General features: G+C 37.4%; 1 protein-coding gene across 1 annotated transcript in view; it reads right to left on the bottom strand.

The window, feature by feature from the left end:
* Positions 1-8,645: 8,645 nt before the first annotated feature.
* ROBO2 (roundabout guidance receptor 2) overlaps positions 8,646-13,390 on the bottom strand; it is a 407,749-nt gene continuing 403,004 nt past the window's right edge. The window contains exons 22-23 of the mRNA XM_065741855.1: positions 11,978-12,219; positions 8,646-8,808 (exon numbers count right to left, since the gene is read on the bottom strand). Of these exons, the coding sequence (XP_065597927.1) occupies positions 8,732-8,808; positions 11,978-12,219 (319 nt within the window). The 3' untranslated portion in view covers positions 8,646-8,731. The remainder of the gene's footprint in view (positions 8,809-11,977; positions 12,220-13,390) is intronic.

The following is a 13,390-nucleotide window of genomic DNA, read 5'->3' as shown; positions in this document are numbered from 1 at the left end:
CCCCATCCATTTACCATTGAACCTAAAAACAAATGTAGGGGTCTAGTGAGTTGTATGTTTGATATTTTTTGATCATCTAAATCTTAAAGACCCAATTAATATACTCTTTCTCAACAGGAAATCCAAAGGTTGACTAACAGAGCTTGCTATAAAAGATCACTATAAAAGCTAAGTGGGATCTCATTCATAGTTTGCATTCTGTAGCTGTCACCTTGTAAACAAAATAATACACATCCTCTACACACATACAAGTTCCATAATAAATTCTTTTGAAAGATAAAAGATTTTTCCTGGGATTTAAATTATTATTTTTAAACATTCCTTACTATAAAGCAGCATCTAGTTTTATATTTGCAAGAAGTCTTCATTTAGGACAGCACAAGTCTAAATATCAGTAGGAATGGCTGAAGTCAGACCTGGGCTTCAAGAGTGTTCCTGAACAAACTGGCATTATGACATCTTCTCAACCAAAACTTTAAAATAGATGAGCAATCAAAACTGATGGAAAACAATTCATTTTTACAGGATTGGTTTCTTTTTTTTTGACAAGGTTAGAAACAGACATGCAAGAGCAGAGCAATCATGTTCTTGAATACTGAGTCACACAGTGAGCCAATGCAGGCCACATCATACCCTAGCTGTAGGTTACCACCACTGCAGAAGAGGTGATAACATCGAAAAATAGAGCCGAAAAATAGAGCCCCCCCAAAAAAAAGAAGAATGTAGATACCTTGACGTAATCAAAATGCGAAAAACAAAACACTAAGAGAAGGATTCACCTTTTCTATTCTTAATTTAAATTTTACTTTTTTTCAGTGCACAAAGAACTGATCAACTACCCAACATGGCAATGCAATGTTTATTTTCCAAAGCTATCAATGAGTTCAGATTTTTTCAAAGTACCAAAAATGAGTGATTACAGATTGAGTTGATGGTGTTCTGTACTTCTGAAAATCATGCATAAATGACACTGGATAGTTCTACAATGTCCAGTGGAACACAAGGCAAAGAATACTCAGCTACCACCAAATACCTAGCTTTGCTCCAGGAACAGATAATCCATACTAGTTACCAACTCTAGCTAAAGTGCAAAGCTACCAGAATGCATCTGGTACCTGAATTACTGCACTGTATGGCACCACAGCATATTGTTCTGAGACAGCAAAGTTGCCTCTTCATCTTAACATATTGGAAGGCTGCTTTTTAAAAAGTGGCATACTGAGAAAAATACCAGTCAACCAATGAAGATCTGTTCTCCAAGAAATGTCAACGCTTGTGGAGAGGTACATCATGAACCTGACTTCACAATTCCTTTAGTGCAGGGGAATTTATGTCAATATACATAAGATAAACAGCTATATCAGTCATGTTCTTCAAGGCCTTTCGTAAAAGTTGTCTAAGAAAGTTTTATTTTGTTAAAAATTGTTAACTATTAAATCAATACTGACTTGCTTATGCTGCAGTACAAAGCCTAAGAACAATGGATTATTTTGTGATGCTGCAGTGACTGAATCCTTTGATGTCAGCAAAGTGGCAGGCTATAATAACAAAAGTCCATGTACTCCTAAGATACAAAAAAAGAAACTGAAGAGGTCTGTGAAGGTCTGACAGGCAGAAAGTGTGTTAAGTGCAACAGAGAGTGACAGAATTTGATTCTGCTTGCCAAGAGCACACACAAAATTGTTAATTTCCAAACAGACTTGACCTGATGCAGACAGATGTGAGGAAGTCTAGATAGCAGCAAGGGAAGGCTGAAGCTGGATTTTTTTGAGAAGAGGAACAAACTGAACTAACAATCACAGTGTGATAGGACATCAGAGAGAATGGAGAGTAAAGTCTTAGCAATAGTTAGTGATGATGTATGGAAAGAAATACTAGAGATAAAACACTTCATGAAGATGTAAGAAAATGAAATGCTATAGCTGAGAACATTTTCAAACAATTGCTTATCAATACATTCTGCAAAACATGTAAGCAGAAGCTGAAACATAAAAATATGACTAGACTCACAAATATCAAAGGAAGATATTCAGGTGCTGAAAATTTATGATACATTCTGTTAGTTTCCATGGCCCAAGTATTTTATACATTGTACTCCGTATGCAGATAGATGAAAATATATACTGAATAGGGTATGAATGAACATACATAGGTTTTCTATATCTGTAGAAAAAACAATGGATCTTTTTGATGAAATTAAGTTTGAATTTTCATTTGCTCACGTTGCCATGCCTAACCACTTACAGTTATACAGCATATGATACACATGATTGTTTCAGTGGAATACTTTTGGATTCACTCTAGGGGCAGTTGCTGTATTCCATCTGCTCTTAGAAGGACTTAATCTATTTAGAAAAATATCCACATTTGAAGTGCGCAATAGACTAAAAATCTGCAAAAGTTCACACTGCTCCAGTGAGTGTTTATACACTTATCTCCCTACACGCACATAGCCATGCTAGATTTTCTTAACACCTACCTATCAGTGATCAGTGGAGCATTGCCATCAGACTCCCAGTTTTTCAGGCAATTCTCAAGGGGATCTGCTCCTGACCTCTCATGGACAACAAACACCAGCCAGGCTAGGAGCAGGTGCCCTGCCCATGGGTTGAGAGCAGCTCAGTCCTTGCATGAACATGAGCTTTACTGGGCGAGGACATCAACACAGCTGATAACTAAAGCAAACTGATGTTACTTCTGGTTAGTGGACCACCTGCAGACTGGAAGCTGAAGAAAAGCTCTTCATAACTACTGAAGTCAGCAAGCTAACAGCAAAATCTCACATTTTTTTCACTGGTTCTTGAGCTATCAAATTTCCCTATTTGTTCTCTTTTTTCTCCAGCAGCACACTAGATTGTTTGCCCTCCAGAAGCATAGATGTGGCCCAGTGGGCACAAACCTGCTCCAGCCCAGCCCAGGCCACTCAGTCCTCTATGCAGCTTGCACATAGCGGGATGCCTTCCCTAATGGTGTCTACCTGCCTCTTGATTTCCCCAATCAGGCACACTTTTGTTTCTCTCTGAATAAAGATGCTGACATCTCTTTCAGATCAACTGTGCATTTTCAGATGGAATGAAATAGGCTTTTAGTGTCTCCTTTACATGCAGCTCACTGTGTGTTCTCCAAGAGCACATTTGAGTTTTTACGCTTTTTGGCAACTGTAAATTTTACCCTTGCTGACAGCAGCAGTAAATGCTTTATGCGGAACAAAATCAACTCTGTGAAATGTTGAACTCTGTTTTCTTGCTCTATAAAATATCTCTTGGTGCTAATACAAACAGAAAGCTCCTTGCTCTCAGGGAAAGGTGAGGGGAAGAGAGGTGCCAGCTCCTTGTAGGCTGCACTCTATAGCTTTTAGTAGCATTTTGCTTACAATTAAAACACTATTTTTTTTTTTTTTGGAAGGTGTTTTCTTGCTTTACTTACAAGAAAAAAAAAGTGTAATGCTCTTGTGAAACAAAAGCTACTCGCAGCAAACCTAACATTTTTGAAAATTCCGTGTAGTACTTTTCTGCAAGCACAAAGATCTGCATGCTTAAAGATAATAACTGATGTCACTGGGGCTTGTGCACTTTCTTTCTTAAAAGCATAGAGTGCACACTAACATTACATGCCTCCCCCTCTGCAGGCATTCTGATGGAACAGGACCAGGACCAGTACCAGGCTGCTCAGGTTTGTAGACGTGGATGAAATCCGCAGGAGCTGACGCTGAAATCTTCTAGCTTGTTTACAGGAGGAAGGCATTCACCTCTTTTAGGTCATACTTATAAAGAAAGAATGACCGCTAATTTTATTGGAAGTGATTAAATAAAAGGGGGCAATAGTAACTTAGAAAAAAATTAGATAAAAAAGAACAATGGAAGGCGCTGAATGCAGAATATAAATAAGATCATATTTCAAATCATACTGGTATTATACTTTACAGCATACTTCCTCAGAGATGTCCCAAATATTAACTTAATATTAACAAATATTAATGCCAAATATTCAGGTATACACCTGAAATAAACCATTTTTCTTTGGGGGGTGTGAGAGTGGAAGTGGTGTTCAACTCTAAATAAGTGGTGTCAAAACAAATATACATATCTGACACTTCGGAAGTCCAAGCATAATTAATGCTTTTCATAACCATGTAATGAAAAATGAATTTATGCCACTTAGCCAAATTTATCTGTGTATGCATTTTTAATCTTTCTAGATTTTTTGGTTTCCATATTGCTGGAAAGCACAAAATTTTTCTCAAATTTATTCAAGCTGTTAGAAAAGAAATGCACCCAGAACATTAAGTAGTTGCTCAAATGTTGCTGAGCAATAAAATACTATGATAAAGTGGCATCTTGCTGTGTCTCTATTACTTCTTCAACACTAAAATTAATTTATGATCAGTCATCAATTCATTTACATGTTGTTTTATGCTACATCCATCCTTGCTGATGAATGCATATCCCTAGATCCATTAAGCTAGAGTAAAGTCTGTGCTTTATAATATGACCCTGCTAATTGTTGCATTACCATTTTTATGAGATACAAAAACTACCAGTTTCCTATTTTCTGAGTACATATTTAATCCATGAAACACATTCTTCCTATTAAATGCAATCTGTCTAACTGCTTATAAAATAGAATCTTCTGCAATAGACATTCCTATCCAAATCAATACTAATATTGAACTCTGCCTGGATAAAATATGGCTCAACAAAGTGATTTTGTGCAATTTTCAAGAATTATTCCATTTGTGCTCAGATGTAATGAATAAACAACTTTTTTACCATACAGGAATCACCAATTCTTTTAATCAAGACTAAAACATGTCAAATAAGAGATTTTCTTCCTTGCTGAGCTGAACATCTGATGACAATCTTGATAATTTCAAGTATACATATATTTTTGTTTGTTTGTTTGTTTTTAAATTAGTTTTGCTTTCCATATGCAATTGTACTCTTCACAAGAATATCTCTCTGCTTCTATCAGTTAGGTAGGAAAAGAGCCTGTTCTAATGTCCATGCTAGTTAATGGGTCTATCTCTCCTCCTCAGTAAAAATGCTTTAAGCTTCACTGGTGGGGCAGGAGAAGGAAAATGGAAAAGGATGGACAAAGAAAGCCCCCAAACAATATTTTTATCTGACAAAAACCTAATGTTCTCACTGATTTCATTGAATAAAAAAAAAAAAATACAAATTCTTACAGTCATCACATCCAAGGAAATCTATTAATGATAATAATATAAAAGACTCTTCGTGACCATTCATGTGATAATTCTGCATATTATTAAGACAAATGTTAAAAATAAGCAAAAGAGAAAGCATATTGCAATGTGTCTTTGAACACAAAAAGAACCTGAAGTGACTGTGTGTTAAAAGTCAGTAGAAACTTTACAGTTTTCTGTAAAGTTTCCCAGCTTTTCAGGGTTTTGATAGTTTTCTTGTTGTTTGGTTTTGCCTGGTTTTGTACTGTTGTTTTTTTTTTTTAATCAGAATCAGGAAGTTGGTATCCTAGCAAACCATGTTTGGAACAAATCAAAATGTGGGCATTACTTTCTTATTCTGACCCACAAACAGCCAAAATTAAGCCCCCCTCCTTGAGTTTTCTTTGCAATATCTGGAAAATATTAAGATACCATGCACTCCTCCATTCTTTCCATTCTGTTTTATCTGTCAACATTATGTCTCTGCCACCTACAAAAAGAAAGCCTTAATAGTGTAGATTAAATCCCCACCTGAATCTTCAGTTAGCTGTAACTATAACTCAAGAGCTAGGACAACCTGACTTTTAAACTATTTATAAGAGCAACAATGTGTTTGTGGTGAGATTTAGCAGTTTGAGCTCAGTTCATCCAGTACCAGTGTGTCCCCACTGAGAATCCCACTTGGCACTGGATGAAAACCTCAGTCTCAGCTCAGCCATGAAAAACCAAATACCATTGCAATCCAGGAGTGGGCATCTTTCAAATAATCAGTGAGGCATGCTAACAGTGCAAGGAAACACATCCTACTCACTGTACAGCAACTCTATTCTGAGCAAGTCCAAAACAAGGAATGCCAACTTAGTTTTCTTAAAGACACTGAACTCACAAAACATGCTTAAAAATGTACAGAAAAACTGCTTCTTCCAGGTTAGCTCTTCTCATTTGTCTCTGATTTTTAATATGTTTAAGGTAAAAACATGCTACATAGATTCCTAGGAAGATGCTGGTTTAAATCATCAAAAGCCCTATATAAGGAAGTAGCTTTTATTTTCTCAGTTGAAGAAAAAACAATTTTTCTTCTTCTTCAACTATATTCTAAAAGCAATCAAGTTAAAGAATGAGAAACAGCTTTGAAACAATGGATGCAATTTCTTTTATGCCCTCTTTAACACTAAGCAAAGCAACCTGGACGGGTTAGCAGAAACAGATACACAAAATTAAAATTCTCCTTTGAAACAACTCCTCTAAATAAAATAAGCAATTTCCTTCCATCTCCTAATAAAAAGCAAGCTCCACTCAGAAAATTGAGGTTTTGCCCACATAGTAACTAAGAAAAACAGAAGTAGTTTTTTTTTATTCCAAGAGTTTGCAAATTTATAGATCATTCAGAACACACTGGATGTATCTTTGTGAGGTTATAGTTTTGTAAGTGTTTTATGTCAATCTAAGTGTTGGCTGTAAGCTATTAGGGTAGCCTGTCATTTTGCTTTCTTTCCACCTGCACAGTCTCCTCCTGCAGTGCCAGCAAACACATTGCCATGCAATGAACCAGATCCAGCTAGGAATTAAACAAGCAAAGAAAAGAAAACAAAAGAAAAATCTTAATTTTCAGCTAGATGAACCAACATCAAGGTGGTGGTGGGAAGGAGTGTGAATTTGATCTCTTTGCATACATTCCCAGCCTACATTACCAGGTTCTGCTCAATTTCTTCCAAAAAACCCAAACAAACCATCAGCAGGTTTTTAACACCCCAATAATTAAACTACTTTTATAACTAAGAGAAAAAATCTTGAATCTTATCTGTAATACCATAAACTGCAATGGGCGCAGAGGTCTCTGAATCAGAACAGAGGTACAGCTATTCCTTACTTTGCACTAGGTAGGTTGGTCCAAAATATTAGGGGAAAATGTAAATTTGCAGAACACTCGTTTTCTGATTTACAGTTCTGTCAACAGTGACATATTAATACATACCAAATGGAAAATATATGGCAACCTGATTATTTATTTATTTATTTCTGCATTACTGGTGTAAAACACTTACTGCATTCCTAATAGAAACGTTTCTGAGCCATTAGCAAGATATGCAAAAATATGCAGAATTATAGCCTGGAGGAGATTACACTAGAAATTCAAGCAAAGTGACTTAACATACTCATGCACTAATAAGTTAACCTTCTGAATTCAGGGATTTAAACTTTAACTCTACAGCCTTCAGTTGGACCTGGGTTTCAAATCACAGCAGTAAAGCTACAGTTCTTAAGTCTTAATTAGATTGGCAAGCAGTCTGGCCCTAGGGTGAGGTAAAAGTCTGGAAAGTGGGATAAAGCAACACACTATTTAATTCAACGAGAAAAGGAAGGAAATTATGGGTACTGATGCTCCATTACCATCATATTCCTGCAGTGTTTTCAGAATTGCAGTGTTAAAATAAGGGTGCAAAACCCTTGAAATTTCCAAAGTTTATAGCAAGGAGAAGAAAATAAGCTGTGTTGTTGTAGTAGTGTTTTATTGAGCCAGTCTCTTTGCAGGTGCAGTTAACAGCTAGTGGTCTTCTACAGAGCTCAAAGACTGAAGAAACATCCAGCAGCTGTCGGGAGATATGGACACTATGCACATCTGGGTCTACAATGAAGCTGTACATTATGGATACAGGATATTGAATAGAAGCCCAAGTTCAGCCTGGGGGAAATTTGGTGATACCTGAAGAAGTTCAATTTGTCCATATAAAGTCTGTATTTCCTAAAAAATATATGTCACTGTCTATATTTCACCAAAGGCAATTTCATTTATTCAGATTCTGTATATTAGTTTATCATACTATTCTAGGTCCCCTTTGATGATCCTTGTTGTAGCTTTCCAACGTATACAAAGGTGTCAGAATAATTAAATATCTCAGCTGAAAGGGAACAATTACTAAATTCTGCAACACAAAGGAGATTCGCACATTTTTTTCCAACATAAATGTTATATTTAAACTAAAACTAAATGTTGTGCTGATCTAACTAACTATGCTTTTTCTGAAGTCTAATTTCTTCACGTTCATCCGTGGAAAGCATTTACCCAGCAAAATATCTGAAAATTATTTAAGATAACATTTTTATGCTGCTCGTGATATATGAAATATATATTCCAAAGCTGAGGTCTTCCCCCTCCTTTTTATGTTACTGGCTTGCTTCTCCAGTAGAGTGAACTTTTCATGAAAGCTAGAATATAATTGAGTTTTCTTTTGAGTCTTTAAAGCTTTTTAAAATTCATGAATTTTCTTATCATTTTGCAGCAAAGCAATGTATTTTCAAATCCTTCTTTAACTTAGCGTTCAATATTAACACATTTTAAATGTTACAGAAATAGAGTGGAATAAATTTTCACTTTAAAAATGTTTGTTTGGTCATGTATTTTACTGTGAGGAACAAGCTGGTGTTAATGTTAGGTTACCTGTCACAGAGCTGTCTAGATTGTCCATACTGGAGCCTGGAGTATGCTCTAGACCTCTCAGTGGCCTATTGATTTCTAGAGTTTCTTCTTCAATATCATCCTCATCATCATCTGGAACATCTGTTTCCAAGTCTGAAATAAGGTTTCCAGATACGTATCCTAGGGGTGGAACTGGAGCCTGAGGAGGTTGTGTATTGCTTTGGATGTGCCTACACAAACAAACAGGAAAAGGGCATCAGAATGGATGATAGTTTGTAACTTGTGATTAGTAGAAGATAAGCCTCTCAATAAGCCCTGAAGCAGATTTACAAAACGTGCTTGTTAGTTCAAACTCAAGAAAAATCAATTCAGTTACTCAACAGAGTATCTAAACACTTTTCAATATTAAACTACCTCTCCTATAACACAGGGAAGTTTGAGACTGTCCTTTTAACAGCTGAGGAACTGATGTACGTGGAAGTATGTAGGACAGAAAAGCACAATTCTAAATCCCCATCTAGCATATAAATGCCTAAGCCTACATTCCACCTTGCAAATCAGGCATTTAAGCCAAAATTAAATTTCACACCTTTGCCTGAACAGACTCAATGTTCTGTTGTAAAACTCACCCTGAAGAGAAGTAAATGGCCTGTAGGACAGAAGAAATTTTCAAGTCCAATGAATCCATTATCAAGAAGGACTTTTACTTTATTTCACATGGTTTAATTGACTTAATTGCAACAGTATTAGGGAATGCATGCGTGAGGTTACTGCATGCTGTTAAAAAAAAAGGTAAAACAAAGATTAAAAAAAACCCAAACATCCACAGAATAATTACACGACCAAAGCCAAGCACTGGGTTTGGAGTTTCACTTATATGGTCCTCTCAGAGGAAAACAACTGCCAGCTTTCACTGCAGCATTTTCTACAGCACTACAGGTACACAGCAAGCTGTGCCAGGGGACCCAGACACTACTGGCTTTGGCATAAGTGTGAGTACGGGGCTTGAATTTGCTAGCTCAGCCATGTGAGAGCCCTTGGATGTTCATGAGGTGCTGTGACCTGATGCCAGTTGAAAGAATATACAGGATACAGGACTCTGTTGGTCTTTTTCTAGAACACCAGCATAAAGGAGAAAATTGCAAATGTCACCTATTTGGCTACGTAGCTCTCATACATTTTCACTGAGCTCCTGGTGCTTTTTTGCCTACATTTCGTAAGTATAGTAATTCTCCTTATTCAAACAGACACTTTTTTTTTTCATAATGTTAATCTATTGGATCCGAGAATGTCATAGTAAATGTTATGAACCTCTGGAATCTTCTTTCTGCCTTCGTGTGTAGGCTTTAAATTGTTGCTTAGTCTGAAGCTTATTTGCAGAGCAAAGGCTGTCTCTCTAATACACAACTTCCTTCTGATTAACAGCTCTTGAATATTTTTCTGTCTGGACACCAGGGTCTTGGCTATGCAGTATTCAAAACACTGCGCTGAAGGGCACTGTGATCTAACTAACCCTCAATAAACAGCATGATTAGCTCCCCATCAAGCAAAATACTTAAGTATATGCTTAATGTTAAGCATGTGATAGAACAACTGAAGTCAATTTCTCATGTACTTGTAGTTAAGCATATACTTCAGTGATTTGCTGGATGAAGGCCATAATGATTACATACTTGTAATCTAGTAATCTCATAATGTGCTTTTAAATTCCCAATTGGCTGATCTCTAAATATCTCTTCAGTTACTTATACAGTAACCTGATAGGTCTCATCTTGTTGCTTTTTCTTTCTGTACTGGACAGGTTAAACTTGTGAAAAGGAAAAAAAAGAAATCTTCCTTCCCACTTCAGACAGTGGAGAATTTTCCACTGACTTTGAACAGCCTTTGCTAGACCCCTTGGCAGCATGGTGCATCTCCAGCCAAACAATCTCAAACCACTTGTATTTGCAGCTCTCAATATTTACCCCTAAACCTTCTGTAATAACAGGTTTTTGACTATTTTTTTCAGAGTTTCATGTGCAATTACTGTGTCCTTACAGGAGAGTGATGTTAAAATCTCCGTATTCCTAAGTATATTACAAAGTACAAAATCTGTATATTACTACTCCTGCTATGAAAGTTTCTGATCAATTTTCGTTTTTGCTGATGACCTTCCCTGTCAGCTGCTAGAGGCCTTGCCACCGTGCCCTGCCTCATTACCCGCTACCAGGCTGCTGTCTGCACTTTGCAGGGTGTAGAAAGCATAACAGCTGCAAAATGCAGCAGCGTTGCTTGTACAGACAGGACCTGTATCTGGGAAGCCAGCCACCTTCAGCGGGCCCACATTAGCTGCTGCCTGGGATTTGGGTCTGTCCCACAACAGGCCAGGCTCTATGCTTGGCAGTATGGCACTGTGGTGGGACCAAAGTGCCCTGCTGGTGGAGAGTAGATTGCAGAGAAACCTTCAGGCTTTGACAGAGTCCAGGGAAAACAGCTGGCTTTGATTTGGCATGGCCTGCATACCTGCCTGGTCTATTTATGGCAGCTCAAGCTGAATAACTTTGTGGCTTTATTTACTGATATGGAAAGCTGCTTCCCCTCTGGCAGCATGCCACTCGGTAACTAGCTTCACTTCTGTCCTCTGAGAGTCTCAAGCTTTGTCTGGATATAAAAGTTTCTAAAGGACAGCTGCCACTTAGGGAACATCCAGAAAGCAACTGACCTTCACAGCATCCCCTTCTAGTGCAGATGACAAGCTCCCCTTTCAGTCCCCAAAGAGATTGCTTCTGTTTGTTTTACAGGGGAAATGTTACTGTGGTATTTGCTTGCTCTTCTCTTAAATAGGCATAAAGCACTCCTAAATGCAAGATACGCTCTGTAAATTCTAACAACTTCCTTCAAGTCTTTTCTGGGTTTTCCCTACAAATCAGAATTTTTCCCGATGTTTCAAAATACAGCCAGATATACAAATATATGAGTAAAAGCTGCTAAACTGCTTCAAGAAATTAGCATTATTTTTAATCAGAACTGTAGTCATTCATTATTATTAAAAATCCTATAAAAATAATTTCTTTTGCTAGCTTGTGAACATTGTGAACGAAATTCAAGTTGTCAGTAGGTGGGTGATAACTATTCAATATATGCAAAACTGGAGAGGAATATTATTTTTATGTCTTTTTAGTCCAGTATTATGATTAAAAAAACATATTCTACTGTTTAAAGCCTTTGCACTACAGATACAGTTTTGTTATTTCCTCTTCCATTTTAGTTTCAGAAATATCAGCAAAATGTTGCTAAACAGAATTGATATTTATGTCACTCAGGAATAGATTACTATCATGTTTTAATTTCCCAAGTGCCCCCTTCAAACATTTACCATGTCTGCTTTGCTATATCAAACTGGTAGGCCCTGGTTAATTCATCGAGGTGGGCTTGAAGCATTGGCTGCATCTCCTCTCGCGGAGAAGGTGTGAGGGTTGCAGTTGACTGTTGCCCAAAGGAGATTGCAGGCGATGAAGCTACTCCTCGCACAGGAGGTGTGGGAACACGATCATCGTCTTCTTCAAGCTCATCCTCCATGCCCTGATGGAGGTAGGTCTGAACAGGCAAGGGTGGACACCAACCGTCACTGTCATACCTAAAATAAAAACCAAGTAAACTTATTATATGTCAAATCTCAGCTCTGAAATGCAGCAGTGGGTTTACAGGGTTCTTTATACAGTTTGATTCCTCACATGAAGTCTAAGATATAACTTTTATTGGAAATAGGGTTATACTTGCTTTAATTCTCCTCAGTGATCCTGTTTAATTTTTCCCACAGCTGCTAAGCAAGTTGCGTAAGGTGCACAATAAAAATAATTAAAGATCCATAATCACATTTGTTGATGGTGATAACATTCCTCCACAATCAGCAACAAAAATGAACTAACTCACTTCCTCAATCATTAAACTAGGAGAATGTATTGAAGATTGACCTAGATGTGAAAATAGAAGCATTCTTAAAAGACAGAGGGAGCTTCATGTAGCTGCATCACAGAATCACAGAATGCCTTGGGTTGGAAGAGCCCTCAAAGACCATCTACTTCCAAACCCCTGCTGTGGGCAGGGTAGTCACCCACCAAATCAAGCTGCCCAGGAATCCATCCAGCCTGGCCTTTGGATAGGGCATCCAAAGCTTCTCTGGGCAGCCTGTGCCATGCCTCACCACTCTCTGAGTGAAGAATTTCTTCTTAATAACTAACCTAAACTTCTCTTCCAGTTTCAATCCATCCCCCTCTTTTACTATCACTATCTACCTGCATAATCAGTCTCCCTCCTGCTTGTAAGCTTCTTTCAAATACTGTAAGATCACAATGATCTGTACTTATGTGCTTCCTTACACACACCTCCCCCTTTATTTGTCTGCAAATTTACTGTTTGATTTTGGTTTGTAGCTTCAATAAAAAAACAACACTTTCCACACAATTTTTGGTCTTTCTACAGACTATGCACGTATCAACCATGATATGTAATACATTTATGCAGCGTTAGCCCTAGGCATATGCTATGCAGCAGTGCCAACAATAAGATACACTTAGTATACAAGTTGACAGCTCTGCCAGCACCCTACCTCCTAACCAACCTTTACTGGGACTTACCTAGACAGTGCTAAATTTCTGAACACTTCCTGCACAGCTCTCCAAAGTACATTAAAAGGTTAACAACCACCAATATTCTTCAACACCAAATTAATCTCTCCTCATATAAATATATAAGAAATTTTCTAATAGGTATTACATTTTTCTGGTTCTATTTTTGATCCTTCATCC

The sequence above is a fragment of the Cyrtonyx montezumae genome, unplaced genomic scaffold (genome assembly GCF_038088225.1).
Source record: "Cyrtonyx montezumae isolate F1298 unplaced genomic scaffold, pur_monq_1.0 scaffold_3, whole genome shotgun sequence".
Classification (NCBI taxonomy): Eukaryota; Metazoa; Chordata; class Aves; order Galliformes; family Odontophoridae; genus Cyrtonyx; species Cyrtonyx montezumae.
The sequence above is the reverse complement of the archived record's forward strand: the minus strand, read 5'-3'. Positions and strand labels throughout refer to the sequence as shown.